The following is a 20411-nucleotide window of genomic DNA, read 5'->3' on the forward strand; positions in this document are numbered from 1 at the left end:
GAATCCACGAGACAATGTGTTGTCCTTGAACCATAGTGACCTTAGTCCATTTAATGTAACTCCAAAGTGAGGATCACACATGTTTGCCTTCCTTTTAAACTGGGCAAGGCACACTTCAACAGGTAACCTACAAGTCTCCAACTGCAGTGCCACCTGGTGGCACACCGTGTAATAGTACAAGCAGTAACCATGCAGGATACATGGAAGATACAAAATCATGTGAATATTGCGGAGGACTATTGCACAAATAATCACTAACAGTGAACTGAGAAAAAGAGTGCATTCCCTATAAGACGAATTTATTGAATCGAGAAAACAGAGCAGTGTTTTTACTTAATGTCAATGGATAAAATCAAGGGCATCAATCGGTATATTCCATCATCGTGGTACATTACTCATTATAATAAATTCTTAAACGTTGAAATGATACTAGATAAATGACCGGACATTCCCAGATCATCCACAATTGCATGAGAAATCGCTCTGGGAGTTTCACCGCAAATCTTGGAACAACGTTCTTATATTCTGCCCAATCAAGATGATAGCTAAGAGGCGGACTCCCAGAATTTACCAGTTCAGATTGAGAATCTCTCCTGGATAGACTGAAATTCTTAGAATGCAGCAGTGTCTCAGTGTGTTTCATTACTTCTGACCAACATTCCATTGGTGCAGCTTAACACCGTTCACTTCTCCTCTTTTATCCAGTCGCAGACTGCTCAAGAAGGAACGTCTGACAAGCAGGAACATGTGACAGACCATGTTGTCAATCAGAAAATAATACTTATTTTTGAGACAATTTCCAATTACCGAGTAGTAAAACAACAAATGGCTTGTTTTACTTACCGGCCTCGGATGCTTCCTGCTAAATGTTCTGCATTGTATTCACCCACGCGGTGCTTAACGGCCAAATGATGAATGCAAAAAACTTCCTCTCCATTATTAACGGTTTACTATTGAGAGAGAGCAGACGGTTCACTTCAGATTCCGAATATTAACATATATCTCGTATTCGTCTAAAGCTTCCCTTCTTTTGGCAGATAAAAACACGGACACAGCAAAAGCAAAAGTGTCTTGTAATCTTGCAAATGCCTCCTCGCTAATATCTGGGGCCTTGTTCCAAAATTAGGAGAGTTGTGTAGCAGACTGGAAAAGCAACAACCTCACATAATCATACTCACAGCTTCGTACCTGTCTGCCGACGACCCAGACCATCAACATATTTGGTGTCTCATTACTCACCACAAGGACAAAACCAGCAGAGCTCGTGGCACAATGCTATACAGGTGGGAGGAGTGGCCCTGGGAATCCTCAGCATTGACTCCGATAAACTTGAAGTTTCATGCCATCAGCTAAATCATGGAAAATGAAATATCCTTCTGATTATCAACTGTGGCCCTGCTTCTTTTGATGAATCAGTAGGCATTCATGTTGAACATTGGGGCTTCCGTATCAATTACCAAGAATGAGTCAGTAGCACCAGTACCGGTAAGCTGCCGAGCCATGAAGGACATAATAGCCAGACTGGGCTGGTGGCAGTGTGTGTGGAAACCAACATGAGAGAAAAACATCCTTGAACTGACGCTCACCAGTCTACCTTTCACAGATACATCGCTCCTTGGCAGTATTGGAAGAAGCGACCACTCAACAAATGTGCAGATGAAACCCCATCTTCACACTGTATACACAAACCATCGTGTTTTGTGGCACTACTACTGTACTAAATTGGATAGATTCAGAACAGATGTAGCAGCTCAAATCTGGACCTCTATGAGGTGCAGTATGCCAGCAGTAGAATTATATTGCTCCAAAATCTGTCGCATTATAGACCGGCATATCCCTCACGTCATCATTCCCATCAAGTCTGATGGACAACTGGGTTTCAATGAGGAGTCGAGAAGAGCATGCACAAGAACCAACACCAGGCCTACCTCATAATGTGGTGCAAAACTGGAGAAGCTACTACAATGGACAACACAGCGGAAGGAGCATTCTGTAAACAGAACTAACCAGCCCCTTAACGAAGGGATTAGATTAAAGCTCTGCTGTCCTGCGTCATGAAAGGTCGTGGACAATTAAGCAACTAAGGGGAGGTGGTGGATCCATGAATACACCACAGCTTCAGTGCTGATGGAGCTCAGCACATGAGTACAAAAGACAAGCCTGAAGCGTTTGCAAATATCTTCAGCTTGAAGTGCCGAGTGCATGATACATCTCGTCCTTCTCCTGGCGTTCCCAACATCACAGTTGCCAGTCTTAAGCCAATTCAATTCATTCCAGCAGAGGGTATACTAGGAAAGTCTTCACTTCAGATTCACTTACTAACTAAACAGCGGTATAATCAATACATAATATTACTCACTGTACATTAAAAATGCCATTATATAATTGCTGCACTTATAATCATACTTGTTAACTTGCTGTGAAATATCCTGGGCATCCCTGGTTTTTGAAGTAAGATGGAAAGTAACTAAAGGTGCCCGCGGCCTCCTTGACCAAAATGTCAAAAGACACTTTGAGCATTTATTTGCAAAAAAAAAGCTGCCTGTAAAACAATAAGGATAACTTCACAAGACTCTAGATACTTGATTCGCGAAGCCATAACAAAATAATAATTGTTCACTTCCCAGGAGAGATCAATATCATCATGTCCCATTTGAGTTAGCCACTGCTCGGGAGTGAAAACAGACCGTGCAAGATAAAGGACGGGGTCATGAGGGTGATGGCCTGACAGGGACAGGCAGGATTACTGAGTATGTGGCACCTCTTTAATTGTGTATTTAAATTCAAGTGTAAGCCCCATGATTGGCCTAACTTGTCCCCATAGATTTTTCCGCGAAGAATGGGTATAAGAGGCCATCTCTTAGATATGTAATGCAGAATGATTCGGCAGAAAAGCTTGCGTATATCCACAGATTTACCTAGGATGTACGGGCTGGAGGAGCGACCAAATGTGTGACACAGACCTTATTCAGAGACTAAAGAACCCATGGTGTGCTGGAGCGGGTTGCACAAGCTGATCACAACCGGTCTACCCAGGCCATAACTGGTATAATAACACTTGATTGCGCCTCGGTAGCTACAGCTCAGATACAATAATGTATCAGATCTTCCTTGCACTGAATGAAGTAAAACCACTGTCACCAATTATGGTCAAGCCGAATCGTTGGGAACATAAGATTGAAAAGGGTAATTGGCACAGACTCAGTAAATCAACCTCCTGATATCATAAATTATAAAAAAAGCACTACATGTACGGACCCGACGGCAACCTGGCTGTTGTGCTGAAGACTTGTGCACCAGAACCAAGCCCGCCTCCTTTGCTAGAGTAAAGCTAAAATACTAGTATCTAACTGAAAAAAAACCGAATACTTACCAAGGTGTGTCATGTCCACAAAAAGTGAGCTAAATTGAATCCGGCTAATTACCGCCCATTCATTCGATTCTCACTCATCAGCAAATGATGGCAGGTTCCCTCGACAGTGCTATCAATCGGCACTTGCTCACCAATAACCAGTTCGCCGATGTTCAGCTTTGGTTCTGCCAGCACTACTCGGCTCTATACCACATTACAGCCTTGGTCCAAACATGGACAAAAGAATAAATTCGTGGGAGAAGCTGAAAGTGTCTGCCCTTGACATCAAGGCAGAATTTTACCGGGTGTGGCATCATGACGCACGAGAAACAGTGCCTAAAACTTCCACTGGGTTCAGTTATACCCAGCCCAAAGGCAGTTTTTTGTAGTTATTGGAGGTCAACCATCTCAGGCCCAGCATATCTCTGCAGGCATTGCTCAGGGAAGTGTCCAAGACCCAACCATCTTCAGGTGAATCATCAATGACTTTCCCTCCATAAGCAAGGGAGAAGGGAGGATATTCGGTGATGATTGCACAGTGTTCTCTTCTCTTCGAAACTACTTAGATAACGAAGCAGCCATGCGCGCGTACAGATAGACCTGGAAACATCCAGACTTGAGCTCATAATTGTCAAATAAGAGTTATCCCCACAAGTGCCAGATAATGACGCTTTCCAACTAGGAAGAGTGCAACCACCGTCCCTTGATATCCAACGGCATTACTTTGACCGAATCCTCCACCATCAACATCCTGCTGGTCCCCATTGACTAGAAATATAAGTGGACCAGCCACATAAATACTTTTCCTGCAAGAGCAGGTGACAGGCTTTATATGCTACGACGAGTGATGCACAACCCCAAAGCCTTTCCTCCAGCGACAAGGCACAAGTCAGTCGGGTGATGGTACACTCTCCACTTGCCTGGATGAGTGAAGCTCCAAAAACAAACAAGAAGCTCGACACCATCAATGAAAAAGCAACCTGCTTTATTAGCGCACTATCGACCACGTTAAACATTAATTCCCTTCACCACCAGCGCGACTTGGCTGCACTGTGTACCATCTACAAAAAAACTGCAGCCACAAGTCAAAACTTATTCGACAGAACTTCTCAAAACCGCGACATCTAAAACATAGAAGAATAAGGGCTTTATGCATTTGGGAAGAATACTACCTCCAAATTCTCCTGCAAGTGACACATCATTGCGCCTTGGAATATTAATGCCATTCATTCATCGTCACTGGGCTAATATCGTGGAGCTCTACCGAAGAACACTGCGAGCGCCCTCACCACACGGTCTGCTGCGGTTCACGAAGGCAGTTCAACGCTGAATTGTCAACTTCAAACAGGATTGTGCAATAAATGTGAATATTGCCAACGACACCGTAATGACGTGAATGCAGAAGCAAACTGTTTTTAAAAGAGTAAAGCTGCCTGAAATGTTCTGTTTTAGGAGATTATCTATTGTGCAGCTATGTATTGGTCTTGCAGCAGTGTGTGGATGATTATGAGGTGCTCTTATGTGAACGGCTCTGTGACTCGGAATTTCCTGATCAGTTGCTTTAATTACACTTAATGCACACATTGCTATAGCGAAAATGAGCGCGAGGTATCTCAGGCTCCCGATCAGTTTTAAAGAAAAGCTAATTTTAAGGCCCCACAGCAAGAAAGGATCCACGTGGCAACCGATAACCCCGCTGCTGAAAAGGTTTCAATGATTCATTTCTCTGTAACTAACGCCTGTGTTACAGACAATGAAAGATGTTGATTCAATGATATAATTGTGAAAGACGAGGTTCTTCAAGCTCTGTATCTATTTATTCACACGTGGTCTATTTGGTTGACTGCCGAATGAAAGTGGAAAACTTTCCAGCAATCCAAGGAAATACTCATGAATTAATTTAATCAATTTATAACCTCAGGCTGCTGTTGTTATTAATGCGCAGCATCCTTTGGCGCTGATTTACAGGGAAACACGCAATTCGCTTTGCAACCGTTGCTACTTAACCTCGTTAAGCAAATCTATGCGTTGATGATGTGCTAAGCAATGGATGGATAATGCTGATTACAAGTCTTCCCGCTTTTTATTCGCCACTGTGCCTAACCTTAACTTTAGGCTACTTTTCTTGACCGTGAAATAACGTTTAATACATGGCATGTGGTCTGGTTTTCTCCCTACTAGTTTTGCAAGGAAGATTTAATTCACTCACTCAGCAGCTTCAGGAATACCTAATCATCAGTTACAAATTTAGATCCGAACGTGGTTAAATGAAAGTCAGTTTGGGTAGCGAGTCAAACCTCATTGATTCCTGGAGCTCCACGAGGAGGAAATACCCCAGTCAATTCCTTAGTAACAAGATAAGGGAAGGAAATTAGAATTCGTCAGATTCCTCAGCATTTTACTGTCAAGATAGCTAAAAACAGCTTTACAACAATGGGATCTCCAGGACTTCGGAAGATACTTGGATTCACAGTGCGTGAGGTGCCGTGCATTTAATGAAGTATTTGGATCCCTTCTACAACCACACAAGGAGCACCCTTTGGTTGTACTTCGATAGAAGGCAGAACACTGGAATGCCAGCTTTTGATTTGTTAAATTATGGACAAGCGCGGAAGACTATCTACTTAAAATCTGTCAGGATAAACATGGAACTGATCAAAATAATGTTTAATAATCGAGTTATTTTTATTGTCTCCTAAGCTGAAGTACATGAGTAGTCATTTAAAAGAGTGTTTTTTTTTCGCTGATTTCAAGATAACTTGAGTGTTTCATCTCTCTAAATATTTATTGTCAAACGGCCAGCATCGAGCTTGATCAGTTTCCCATCATGTTTGCTTTGTTACTCAGCACATGGAGATTGCAGTTTGTTTACAGCAGAGTAGGTTGCGATGCTTTCAAACATAAATATGTGATATTTGATAAACTTTAGACAATATAATTTTCATCATCAGTGAAAGATAATTGATGTGTTACGAATGACCACCTGGTAATTCAATAAATACTAAACAGAATACGGTTATCCAATGAGCTCAAATGTTCCGCCCACCTTCACTCCTAACTCCCAATTTCACATTTTGATGATCTTGTAGATCTTTATGATTGAATTCTCTGCCACGAGGAACAATTTGAGCAAAGAAACTTGAGCATTCTCTTCATAATATTAAAAATTAGATTGGAAGGCTTGTAGGTAGAATTTACGAATTCCTACAATGTGATCATAACTGGAAATGTGAATCACTGGAATCTCTTTTGCTGACCTGTGTACTATAAGGTGTGGAAGAATTTTTTCCATGATCAGCATATCAGAAGTGAACACAATATAAATGGGCTAAGTTCAACAATTTCTTTAACAACAATAACACTTTGAGTTTGAACTCTACCCTTCGACGGACCATCTCGAACAAAGGGATGATTGGGAACTGGTACAGTGTGGATAGCTCTGGAACTGGAACGACAGAAGTAAAGGGAACCAGGAGAGCGCGGTGGCGGCGGGGGGTGGGGCGAAGACAAAAACAAAGCGGGTTGGTTCAAACAAATCAATCATATTTTGTTTTCAAATTTTAAATACCGATAAGTGAAATTATACTAACAGCGATTCGATAAAATGCTAAAGAATAAATGGGATCAGTTTCAAACATGAATTGTACATGGTATTATGATCCATTTCGTTTAAAATTGAATTGTTGAAAATACATAACAGTTAAAGAAAAATCTTCAAACTGAGCAAGAATGAGATCACGATCAGACTAGATTGACCCAGTCTTAAGTTGAGAGGTGAGGGTTTGGGTGAGGCTTTGATGTCAGCGGGTGAATGATCTGGAAATTCGCGATATAGCCAGAGGATGGGTGGTTGTCCATAGAGCAGAGAAGGTTCAGGTGAAAGTTGAACGAAGTGTTCATAATTAATAGTGGCCTGTGAAAATTAGGCTCGCTAAACAGAGAACACAAAGTTATGGCAATTGGCAAAAGAGCCAGGGGAAACTTGGATTGTTTTAACACGGTGATTTCTAATGATCTGGAATGCACTGGCTAACATGTTGATGGAAGCAGATTCAATAAAAACGAACGATTTGCGTTTATATGGCGTCTTTTACTGCGTAAGGGCGCGCTAAAACACATTACAGACAATTAATTACATTTAAAGTGGAGTCACTTGTGCAATGTTGTGCACAACAAGGTCCCGCAAACAGCAATGAAATAAGCACCAAGTAATGCTGTTACTTAAGAGATAGATTTTGGCCAGAACACTGTGGAGAAGACCTCTTCCCTTCTTCGAATTAATGCCATAATATGTGAGTGTAACATTGCTAATTTGCTGACGATGCCAATATTGGAGGAAAAGCAACGTGTGAAGAGGACACACAATATCTGCAAAAGGACATATACAGGCTGAGTGGAGTGTAATCTTGGAACGTGTGAGGTCATGCATTTTGGCAGAAAAAAATCAAAGAGAAAGTTATTATTTAACTAGAGAAAGATTGCAAAGTGCTTCAGTACAGCGGGAGCTGGGGGTACTTGTGCATGAAACACAAAAGGTTAGTATGCAGATACAGCAACTGATCAAGAAGGCCAATGAAATCTTGGCGTTTATTGTGATGAGGCTGGATTATAAAGGCAGGGAAGTATTGCTACAGCGCGTGCAGTTTTGGTTTCCATATTTACGAAAGGATATAGTTGCTTTGGAGGCAGTTCACAGAAGGTTTACTAGGTTGGTTCCGGAGATGAGGGGGTTGACTTATGAGGAAAGATCGAGTAGGTTGGACCTCTGCTCATTGGAATTCAGAAGAATAAGAGGTGATCTTATCGAGACGTGTAAGATTATGAGGGGGCTTGACATGGTGGATGCAGAGAGGATGTTGCCACCGATGGCGGAGACTAGAACTAGAGGGCATGATCTTAGAATGTGGGGCCGCCCATTTAAAACTGAGATAAGGAGAAATTTCTTCTCTCAGAGGGGTGTAAATCTGTGGAATTCGCTGCCTCAGAGAACTGTGGAAGTTGGGTCATTGAATATATTTAATGTAGAAATCGACAGTTTCTTCGATGATAAGGGGATCAGAGATTACGGGAAGTGGGTAGGGAAGTGGAGCTGAGTCCATGATCAGTCAGCTTATTGAATGGTGGAGCAGGCTCGAAGGTCCGTATGGCCTACTCCTGTTCCTTTTTCTTATGTTCTTATGTCCTGATGTTTTATGTGCACCAGTGTGGACAGAAGTGGCCTCGGTCGCGTTTCACAAAAAAGGACCACACCACTGACAATGCAGCACACACTCAATGCTGCAGTCAGCTGTCAGTACAGCTTTTCGGTCCAGATTTCTGCAGAGGAACTTTAACCCACGAACCTCTGACTCAGAGAATGTGATGATCGGAACCATACTGACATCTTTTAAAGTCGTATATAACAAAAATAAATTGGATATATATTTTGGAAAGTTAATGTTTGATCAGCCATAACCTGATTGCATGGCGGAACAGGCTTGGTGAACTAAGTGGTCTCGTCCTCAACCTATGTTCCTATATTTGATAATCTAGAGGGAAAGACCATGGGAATTGGACTAAATGGTTGCCTATATTACAGAACGGGTATCGGCACGATAGGCCGAATGGCAGCAGTCCTTGCTCTAGTTAGTTCAGAGACCGTGGTCCAGAACTTCAATCAGGGTAACTTTGAAGGTATGAGGCGTGAATTGGCTAGGATAGATTGGCGAATGATACTGAAGAGCTTGACTGTGGATGGGCAATGGGAGACATTTAGAGACCGCATGGATGAACAACAACAATTGCACATTCCTGTCTGGCGTAAAAATAAAAAAGGGAAGGTGGCTCAATCGTGGCTATCAAGGGAAATCAGGGATATTATTAAAGCCAAGGAAGTGGCATACAAATTGGCCAGAAATAGCAGTGAACCCGGGGACTGGGAGAAATTTAGAACTCATCAGAGGAGGACAAAGGGTTTGATTAGGGCAGGGAAAATGGAGTACGAGAAGAAGCTTGCAGGGAACATTAAGATGGAGTGCAAAAGTTTCTATAGATATGTAAAGAGAAAAAGTTTAGTAAAGACAAACGTAGTTCCCCTGCAGTCAGAATGAGGGGAAATCATAACGGGGAACAAAGAAATGGCGGTCCAATTGAACAAGTACTTTGGTTCGGTATTCACTGAGGAGGACGCAAACAACCTTTTGGATATAAAAGGGGTCGGAGGGTCTAGTAAGGAGGAAGAACTGAGGGAAATCCTTATTAGTCGGGAAATTGTTTTGGGGAAACTGATGGGATTGAAGGCCGATAAATCCCCAGGGCCTGATGGACTGCATCCCAGAGTACTTAAGGAAGTGGCCTTGGAAATAGTGGATGCATTGACAGTCATTTTCCAACATTCCATTGACTCGGGATCAGTTCCTATGGAGTGGAGGGTAGCCAATGTTACCCCACTTTTTAAAAAAGGAGGGAGAGAGAAAACAGGGAATTATAGACAGGTCAGCCTGACATCTGTAGTGGGTAAAATGATGTAATCAATTATTAAGAATGTTATAGCAGTGCGTTTGGAAAGAGGTGATGTGCTAGGTCCAAGTCAGCATGGATTTCTGAAAGGGAAATCATGCTTGACAAATCTTCTGGACTTTTTTGAGGATGTTTCCAGTCGAGTGGACGAGGGAGAACCAGTTCATGTGGTATATTTGGATTTCAGAAGGCTTTCGACAAGGTCCCACACAAGAGATTAATGTGCAACGTTAAAGAACATGGGATTGGGGGTAGTGTGCTGACATGGATTGAGAACTGTTTGTCAGACAGGAAGCGAAGAGTAGGAGTGAATGGGGACTTTTCAGAATGGCAGGCAGTGACTAGTGGGGTACCGCAAGGTTCTGTGCTGGGGCCCCAGCTGTTTACACTTTACATTAATTATTTTGACGAGGGGATTAAATGTAGTATCTCCAAATTTGCCGATGACACTAAGTTTGGTGGCAGTGTGAGCTGCGAGGAGGATGCTATGAGGCTGCAGAGTGATTTGGATAGGTTAGGTGAGTGGGCAAATGCATGGCAGATGAAGTATAACGTGGATAAATGTGAGGTTATCCACTTTGGTGATAAAAACAGAGAAACAGACTATTACCTGAATGGTGACAGATTAGGAAAAGGGGAGGTTCAAAGGGACCTGGGTGTCATGGTACATCACTCATTGAAGGTTGGCATGCAGGTACAGCAGGCGGTTAAGAAAGCAAGTGGCATTTTGGCCTTCATAGCGAGGGGATTTGAGTACAGGGGCAGGTAGGTGTTGCTACAGTTGTACATGGTCTTGGTGAGGCCTCACCTGGAGTATTGTGTACAGTTTTGGTCTCCTAACCTGAGGAAGGACATTCTCGCTATTGAGGGAGTGCAGCGAAGGTTCACCAGACTGATTCCCGGGATGGCGGGACTAACCTATCAAGAAAGACTGGATGAACTGGGTTTGTATTCACTGGAGTTCAGAAGAATGAGAGGGGACCTCATAGAAACGTTTAAAATTCTGATGGTGTTAGACAGGTTTGATGCAGGAAGAATGTTCCCAATGTTGGGGAAGTCCAGAACCAGGGGACACAGTCTAAGGATAAGGGGTAAGCCATTTAGGACCGAGATGACGAGGAATTTCTTCACCCATAGAGTTGTGAACCTGTGGAATTCTCTACCACAGAAAGTTGTTGAGGCCAGTTCACTGAATATATTCAAAAAGGAGTTAGATGAAGTCCTTACTACTAGGGGAATCAAGGGGTATGGTGAGAAAGCAGGAATGGGGTACTGAAGTTGCATGTTCAGCCATGAACTCATTGAATGGCGGTGAAGTCTAGAAGGGCCGAATGGCCTACTCCTGCACCTATTTTCTATGTTTCGATGATTCTATGATTCTATGCACCTTGTATTGCGCGTGATCCTGTGCCCATTCAAAGGAATGATATCTGAGGATGCGCATCAACAATTTGCTAATAAACCACATACTGTTTGAGACACGGGCAGTAGTGTGTGGAATTAAATCGTATATATCCACAATAAAAATAATGAAAGCCCCCATAGGTCCAATAATTATATAGTGGTAATATAATCGGTACAGACACAGCTTTTTTCAGAAACAAAGACCTTTAACAGGTAGATTATGAGGTTTAAATAAAACCGTTTAATTAGTGTATGGAATAGAGCACAAATAAATCATCGAATGGGTCATTGCTGGAACGATGATTACGCGATATTAAATGTAATTTAACCACATAACATGGGAATCTGGAATCCAGGCACACAGACACCACGAGATGATTGAATGGGGATTGACAGGAGCGTAAGTTTACTCACATCGTTTCATTGCCTCAATTAGAGAACATTCCTGAGGATCCGACGCTGGCTGAAATAAACCTAGTTTTTAAATTAATCCCAGGAAAGATATAATGTGTGAGCACCTGCAAGAGGAGCAATATAAAATGGAATTATTTTGGTTTGAGGGACGATGTGTAATCTTTACCTGACCTGGTGGAGTTACTGAAACACATCAGTGGCCTGTAGGGCGGGAGCAATGCAGTTCGAATGACCAAGTCGGATTTTAATGCAATAGTGCACAAGGTTCCAAAAATACAAACAGTGAAACGTTGTTGGATGGAGTTGAAAATTTTGCACTGCACAGAGAGCTAATTGCAAAATTACAATAGGTTATTGACAAGTTGCAACATGTCAGTTACCATATCTACAAACGGTGAGGAATTATGGGATGGGGAATGTGCGAGAGCAGAGTGAGTAATTACCAAATGACAGTACGCTATCGACAAATGGGAAGATATAAGGGACAGGTGATATTTTGCACTCTGGGTTCATCTTTGATACCAGTTGTTTGTAATGTTTGTTTAATAGGATCTCAACGGGAATAATAGTATATTAGAAACAAAAATACTTTACAACCATAGAAATTCACTGGGTTGGTGTCGATCATTTGACCCAATCTCTCTCTACTGGGTTCTATCAAGCAGCAATCAAAATCAATCAGCACTGTCCTCCTATCTCCCCACAATCTGTTATGGTCTCTGCTTCATATATTCATCAAAGTTTTCCTTAACTATTACTTGAGGCCAAACATTGTAAGCTCGATACACCCTTTGGCTGAACACATTCCCAGGAACCACTGTGCTAATTCCTTTTATGACTAAATTAATATGATCACACTTTATCGCTGACCATTCATCAAGACGGAATGATCCCTCCCACTTCACTATGTCAAAAATGTTCATTATGTTTAACATCTCATTTAAAGATCTTAGATGTGGATACTGCAGTAAAAAATCCATTAACTATGATGAGTGCAGTTCTGATCTCTTGCACTATCCTTCTGTATCTACAATGCTCGCTCTCTGTGGATTTAATGGCCTTAGGGCCTTGAGGCGACCAAAGCTGTGCCTGCTATTCTAATGGTGGCCACAACAATGCTTTGTAAAGATTCATCAGCACTTGTTTATCATTGTATTTTATTCGCATGCATATAAAATATAAATTTCTGTTCGCTTTATTACGGACTGATCCACCTGCAAACTAGTTTAATTGTCATCATGTAATTGGATCCCTAGTTCTCGCTGTGACATCCACTCTTCAGTTCATTTCCATTGAGACTGATACCATTCCTTGGCATTTCTCGTAGATTGAGAAGCGATCACCGATAAATAAATTGTAAAGGATTCATATGTTACGGAACAAGTAAATTGCAAAGATTTAAACAAATATTTTGTAACTGACTTCAAGTTAGAAGGCATAAGAAGTATTCCAATCTAAGTGGGGAAAAAACGGATAATTAGCCTGAGGAACATAAACTAATTAATATCGGTAGACGAAAACAACTATAGAAAAGAAAGGGAGCATTGGCTGACAAGTACCCTGGATCTGATGGGCTACATTTTACAGTACTAAAAGGGACGGCTGCAGAAATAGTGGATGCACTGGCTGTGATCTTTCAAAATTCCCCAGATTCAGTAACGGTCCCAGCGGATTGAAAGGTAGCAAATGTAACCCCGCTATTGAAGTTAGGAAGCAGTGATAAAACAGGGACTTTTGCCCATTTAGCCAGACATCAGTCGTCGGAAAAATTACAGGAATACAATTATTAACAAGATGGTAGTAGTCTACTTAGAAAATGATAATATGATTATGCAAAATCAAATTCGTTGTCAGCAAAACAATGCATATTTCACACAATTATTAGGATTTTTTGAATATATAACTAGCAGGGTACATAAAGGGGATCCAGTAGATGTAGTATATTTGGATTTCCAAAATACATTCGATAAAGTGCGATATAAAAGGTTGTTACGTAAGATATGGGGAAATGGTGATTGGGTTAATGTAATAGCATGGAGAAGAGATTGGTTAACAGACAGAAAACAAGAGAGTTGTGATGATTGGGTCATTTTCAGATTGGCAGGCTGTAACTAATGTGGTGCCACAAGGAGCAGTGCTTGGACCTCAGCTCGTTACGCTATACATTAATGACTTAGATGAAGGGACCGAGTGCAATGCATTCATGTTTGCTGACGATTCAAAGCTTGGTGGACAAATAAGATGTGAATAGGAAGCAAAGAGCCTGCAGAGGGATATAGCCAGATTAAGTGAGTGTGCAGAAAAGTGGCAGATTGAGTATAATGTGGACAAATGTGAAGTTATTCTCGTTGGCAGCAATAATAGATAAAAATAATATTTTTCAATGGTGTGAAACTATTCCATGTTGGTGCCCAGAGAAATTTAGTTGCCCTAGTACAGGAAACATGGAGACAGCAAGCCATTATGAAGGCACGTTGCTTGTTAACTTCATCGCCATAGGGTTCGAGTGCAAGTTTAATAAAGTCTTGCTAAAATTCCACAGGGATCTGGTGCGACCACGCCAGTATTGTGCACAGTTTTGGTCTCCTAATTTAAGAAATATATAATTGCGTTTAAGGCAGTGCAACAAATCTTCACGAGATTGGTTTCTCGGCTGATGCATCGAGCAGACTGTACATACATTCTCCAGAGTTTAGAAGAATACGAGGTGTTCTCAGAGGGGAATTGAAAGGATAAAGCTGAGAGATGGTTTTTCTTGGCTAGAGAGTCAAGAGCGAGGGGGTAGAGTTTTAGGGTAAGGAGGCACTGAAATGAGGAGGAATTTCTTCACCCAGAGGGATGTAAATCTTTGAAAATATCTAGCCCAAAGGGCTGTGGATGCTGAATCGTTGAGTTTATTCAAAGCTGAGTTGGATATATTGTATTCTCTATGTGAATAAAGAATTCGTGGATAGGTGGGGACATTGAAGTTGAAGTCGAAGATCAGCCATCCTCTTTTTGCATGGCAGAGCAGGCGCCTAATACTCCTGCTGCTCCTAATTGTTAAGTTTTTATATTTATATAAGACAATAATGACCAAAGAAACTTAACGATCATCTGAAAATATTCAGCCAAACACAAGAATACCGAAGTATCAGGTCGATTTTATCAGAATTTCGGCAGTGTTTTACAGATAACTTGCAAGAATTGTAATAATGAAGAACTTTATAGCAAACATTCATTTTGCATTCCTTTATTAATTTGTTTGGAAGAGTGTTTCAGACAGAATATCAATAATATTACTCATGACAGTTTTGACGACAGCACAAAGGAAGAGCGGACCCAATCTATGTGCTGTGTGACAGAACCCACAGTGCATAATCGAGATTTTAAATGAGTATCTGGGACAAATGAGTTGAAAACCACATCGATTCTCCGAGTTACAATTGTTTCCTCCATTCGAACGCTGCTCACGTGAGAAGTGCCTGATCTATTTGTCAATAAGGAATGGTGTACAATAGAGAGCCCCGTGGAAGCATTATGCGCACCGAACCTCCAACAGAGTTAGCAATAACGGCGATCGCAAGACCTTTGATTGTTTTAGCATTGAATGAAACGTTATTTTTGCTGTTTAAGTTGTACGGCCGATCCCAGTATCTGCAGTGCAATGTGAATAATTCTAGAGTCCTCATGTCCAACTCAACTATTGAACTTATTCATTATAATCTTTGATCTCTGAAGTTGAAATGTGCTAAAATTTCAGGAATGGGTTACGTTTACTCATTTAAAAGCGTTTAAAAATAAAGCAATACAAACATCAAATGCATGTTACAAATTGGAGGAGATGTGCAAAGAAGAACTCTCGCATTTGTCCCATTCGTAGAAAGATGTATGTCGATGCTGGAAAAGGAGCTGAAATTGAGCTTTAGTGACGAAGAAGCTTTAATTTGACTGAATCCTTTTTATTCAAATTTTCTTACTCTTCGCAGAATGTGTGTCCAGGATGATTTTAACAGATTCTTCAGCTCTTCTCTGAATTTCCTCTGGGTCGCTGCATAAATACACGGATTTTGAAAGCAACTCAGACACTTCAGCATCGCCCCGGTTTCAGTGGCGATATATCCAGGGTCTGTGAGATCACCGCGGTAATAATTGAGGTTCGCCAGTTTGGTAGTTACCAAACTCACGGCAGATGTCAGCCACAACAGTATAAAACTGCTGGATATAGTGAACAGTAAAATTACTGATTTCTTTCGACTCTCCATCTCCGGATCGCTCTGATTCTCACTCTTCTGGCCTCGGAGTCCCTTGCGTGATCTACTGGCCACTAAAATACGTCTGATTGTCAAACAATTTAACAAGGCAATTAAAGTAAATGGAAGCCAAACGCCCCAGGCGCTGTGAAACCAGACGTACGCTATACCTGCAGGTGATGAAATAAAAACCACACTTATCCGGCAGCCCCACTGCACATTGTTAATTATTTGCTGAGGTTCAAATGCAAACAAAACAGGGAAGTTCTTTAAAAAGATGAGGACTATGAAAGTTGTTATAACCGCGGCCGCAGTTCTCTCTGTGCTATACTTTGATTTAAACTTCTGGCAGCAAATAACTACAAATCGGTCAAATGTGAAGGAGACGGTGAACCAAACTGAAAAATCGAGGTTGACAGCAGCCATGTATTGAATGAACTTACACACGGGAGTGTGGTAAATGAATGAAAGTGGAAAGTAATAACTGAATATATGATACACTGTTACATTGATGATCATGACCAGTAGATCTGCTGTTGCCATGGCCACCATGTAAAGAGAGATACACTTGGAAAGGCCGCAGTTTCCTCGGAAGAGTATCACCATTGTAACCAAGTTTGCTGTAAGAAAGAGCAAAGAGGCACATTTAATTTCTGTGTCAGGTTGGAATATATTTCGAGGTACATGTCCTCAGCATTTTACTCCGTTCAGTGTTATTATCAACAATGAGCAGCGTGAGAACAGCATTTGTATTGGGGCCATTACCTGGGAAAGCAAACAACAATTTAATGAGATGCTGCAGTGCTCACATTGCACGCGTTATGAAACAGTCTGGAAATCAGCTAAAATCCTTTTGCCGTAGATTCAGAGAACAGTATAAGTTCATTAATGTTACCAGCTTAAGGGGAACTGAGAATGTACGGGCACACGATTCACGATTTGCTTCCAGTCACGACCGACTCTGTCATACTGCCATCTAGAACATACTCCTTTTAGAACCGGGATACAATTAACAAAGATTAACAACAGACAGGTTGGCATGGCTTACCGGGGACACCGACAGCTGCAAGAATCGGGTAAAAAATCCCTTTTGTCAGCAGCATCGTTAGTTGACCCATTTTCAATGAGAATGGATGAATTATGTCGGAGCTAAACGGCTCTGACTGGATAACTACTGAGGCTGTGGAAGTGAATGTATATTTATCCACACATCAGTCCTCCAAGAGTCAATCAGGTTAAATCATACATTGCATTAGTTACAGTCATTTAACAAATAGAATGACGTAAGTTGTTTTTTATCTGATACGTCAGGTTAAAATAATAATTGAAATTGTTATTAGATAATGTCAGAAAAACATGCACTATTTAAACATTCTTTACAATTAGAAAGTGCAATCTCCCGGTACTGCTGCAGAGCCTATTGCCACAGGAGCGCTAAGTGTGCTGACCCTCTCCTTGACTCAGTCCTATTGGTCCAACCTTTCTGAAATAGACTTTGAACAAAAACGTATGGTATTGGTGATGACCACTGTCAAGCGGCATTAGTTGTAGTACAGCTACACTAACATGGGAGTTGAGGGTGTTCCTCCTGTACTTGTGGAAGTACTACACATAAATGCGTGATGACCGTGTTTATTTGGCTCGATGGTTACCCCTGCACTTACAGTGTTTCTCCAGTACTAGTGGGATAGACACATAGAAACATAGAAAATAGGTGCAGGAGTAGGCCATTCGGCCCTTCTAGCCTGCACCGCCATTCAATGAGTTCATGGCTGAACATTCAGCTTCAGTACCCCATTCCTGCTTTCTCGCCATACCCCTTGATCCCCCGAGTAGTAAGGGCCTCATCTAACTCCTTTTTGAATATATTTAGTGAATTGGCCTCAACAACTTTCTGTGGTAGAGAATTCCACAGGTTCACCACTCTCTGGGTGAAGAAGTTCCTCCGCATCTCGGTCCTAAATGGCTTACCCCTTATCCTTAGACTGTGACCTCTGGTTCTGGACTTCCCCAACATTGGGAACATTCTTCCTGCATCTAACCTGTCTAACCCCGTCAGAATTTTAAACGTTTCTATGAGGTCCCCTCTCATTCTTCTGAACTCCAGTGAATACAAGCCCAGTTGATCCAGTCTTTCTTGATAGGTTAGTCCCGCCATCCCGGGAATCAGTCTGGTGAACCTTCGCTGCACTCCCTCAATAGCAATAATGTCCTTCCTCAGGTTAGGAGACCAAAACTGTACACAGTACTCCAGGTGTGGCCTCACCAATGCCCTGTACAACTGAAGCAACACCTCCCTGCCCCTGTACTCAAATCCGCTTGCTATGAAGGCCAACATGCCATTTGCTTTCTTAACCGCCTGCTGCACCTGCATGCCAACCTTCAATGACTGATGTACCATGACACCCATGTCTCTTTGCACCTCCCCTTTTCCTAATCTGTCACCATTCAGATAATAGTCTGTCTCTCTGTTTTTACCACCAAAGTGGATAACCTCACATTTATCCACATTATACTTCATCTGCCATGCATTTGCCCGCTCACCTAACCTATCCAAGTCGCTCTGCAGCCTCACAGCATCCTCCTCGGAGCTCACACGGCCACCCAACTTAGTGTCATCCGCAAATTTGGAGGTACTACATTTAATCCCCTCATCTAAATCATTAATGTACAGTGTAAACAGCTGGGGCCCCAGCACAGAACCTTGCGGTACCCCACTAGTCACTGCCTGTCATTCTGAAAAGTACCCATTTACTCCTACTCTTTGCTTCCTGTCTGACAACCAGTTCTCAATCCATGTCAGTACACTACCCCCAATCCCATGTGCTCTAACTTTGCACATCAATCTCTTGTGTGGGACCTTGTCGAACGCCTTCTGAAAGTCCAAATATACCACATCAACTGGTTCTCCCTTATCCACTCTACTGGAAACATCCTCAAAAAATTCCAGAAGATTTGTGAAGCATGATTTCCCTTTCACAAATCCATGCTGACTTGGACCTATCATGTCACCTCTTTGCAAATGCACTGCTATGACATCCTTAATAATTGATTCCATCATTTTACCCACTACCGATGTCAGGCTGACCGGTCTATAATTCACTGTTTTCTCTCTCCCTCCTTTTTTAAAAAGTGGGGTTACATTGGCTACCCTCCACTCCATAGGAACTGATCCAGAGTCAATGGAATGTTGGAAAATGACTGTCAAATATATTTATACTCGACGTCATCTTGCTCCTCAGCAACTCGTGATAACCTTGCTATTGATGGATCTGAAAGTCCTGATCTAGGTTGTCAATCTACTTACACCAACAGGACACCTGCTTCGCTGGTACGAGTGGATCCCATGGTTAGAATCTTCAGGTGACCATGCTCCTCCAGTAGCATTGGTAAACCCACACTGAAAATGGTGGTGACAGTGCACGTCTGGTATTAATGTAAACCTACACATACAGGCGAGGTGAACGTGTTCCTCTGGTAGTAACGGTACCCTAGACTCACACAAGCTGTGGTCATGCTCCAGCTGTACAAGTTCTAATCATATATATCTTAGTTTAGAGGTGATCATGCTTCTCCCGGGCTAGTGATACCCCTACACTTAGAGTCGAGGAGGCAGTGACTCTTCGTTGCTAGTGATACCCGACAGAGACTACACATGACACTTCTCCATCCGTATCATTGGTACGCCTGCACTCATACTGGAGGTGACCGTGTTATTTCGGTATGAGTGGTATCCCTGCATCGTGGTCCATCTGGTATTAGTGGCAGTGTACATATACATTAGAGCGGACCGTCCTCCGCCGGAGCTGTTGGTTCCCTATCCTTACACTAGTGGTGAACTTGATCGTCAGGCTACAGTACGTCCCTACACTTACTCCAGCGGTTCTACTGCTTCTAATGTACTAGAGATACCCATACACATGCACTAGTTGTGACCATGTTCCTTGTGTAATAGGGTGCCTACAGTTACTTCACATGTGACAAAGCTATAGCTTATTGTATTCCTGTTCGAGGCTCCACTCTTGTTGCAATGATAGAGACCAACCTACTGCACGACTGGCGAATACTTTAAATTTCCGGCATTGGTGTTATAACTTTTGCTCCGACATAAGTACTGACCAGCTTAGCAATCCCTGTAAGGAAGGATTCCTTAGGTATAGATACCAGAACTGTACACAAACACCAGGTGTGCTCTCACAAATATCTTACATAATTGCAGTAACAAATCTTTATATTTATACAACAATCATTTTGTAATGACGGCTAAAACACATTTTTATATCCAAATTGTTTTCTCTACCTGCAGTGATATAAGTACTGGGGGAAACACGTAAGATTCCAATGAGATAGGAAATTATGAGGGGCCGAGATAGAGTGGAGAGGGATTGCATATTTCATTCAGCAGGGTGGTCAGTAACCACAGTGCATAGATTAAAGTAATTGGTAGCAGGATTAGAGGGGAGATGGGTAGAATATGTTTTGCCCAGAAATTAGTGCGGGTCTTTAACTCA

The 20411-nt window shown here is 42.0% G+C and overlaps 1 protein-coding gene across 1 annotated transcript in view; it reads right to left on the reverse strand.

Annotated features, from left to right (window-relative positions):
* The window catches only part of LOC139249601 (P2Y purinoceptor 3-like), a 64098-nt gene extending 47080 nt beyond the window's left edge, over positions 1 to 17018 (reverse strand). The window contains exons 1-2 of the mRNA XM_070872533.1: positions 16949 to 17018; positions 15628 to 16520 (exon numbers count right to left, since the gene is read on the reverse strand). Coding sequence (XP_070728634.1) covers positions 15628 to 16520; positions 16949 to 17018 — 963 coding nt within the window. The remainder of the gene's footprint in view (positions 1 to 15627; positions 16521 to 16948) is intronic.
* Between the last annotated feature and the right edge of the window lie 3393 nt (positions 17019 to 20411).

This window comes from Pristiophorus japonicus, unplaced genomic scaffold (assembly GCF_044704955.1).
Source record: "Pristiophorus japonicus isolate sPriJap1 unplaced genomic scaffold, sPriJap1.hap1 HAP1_SCAFFOLD_33, whole genome shotgun sequence".
Classification (NCBI taxonomy): Eukaryota; Metazoa; Chordata; class Chondrichthyes; family Pristiophoridae; genus Pristiophorus; species Pristiophorus japonicus.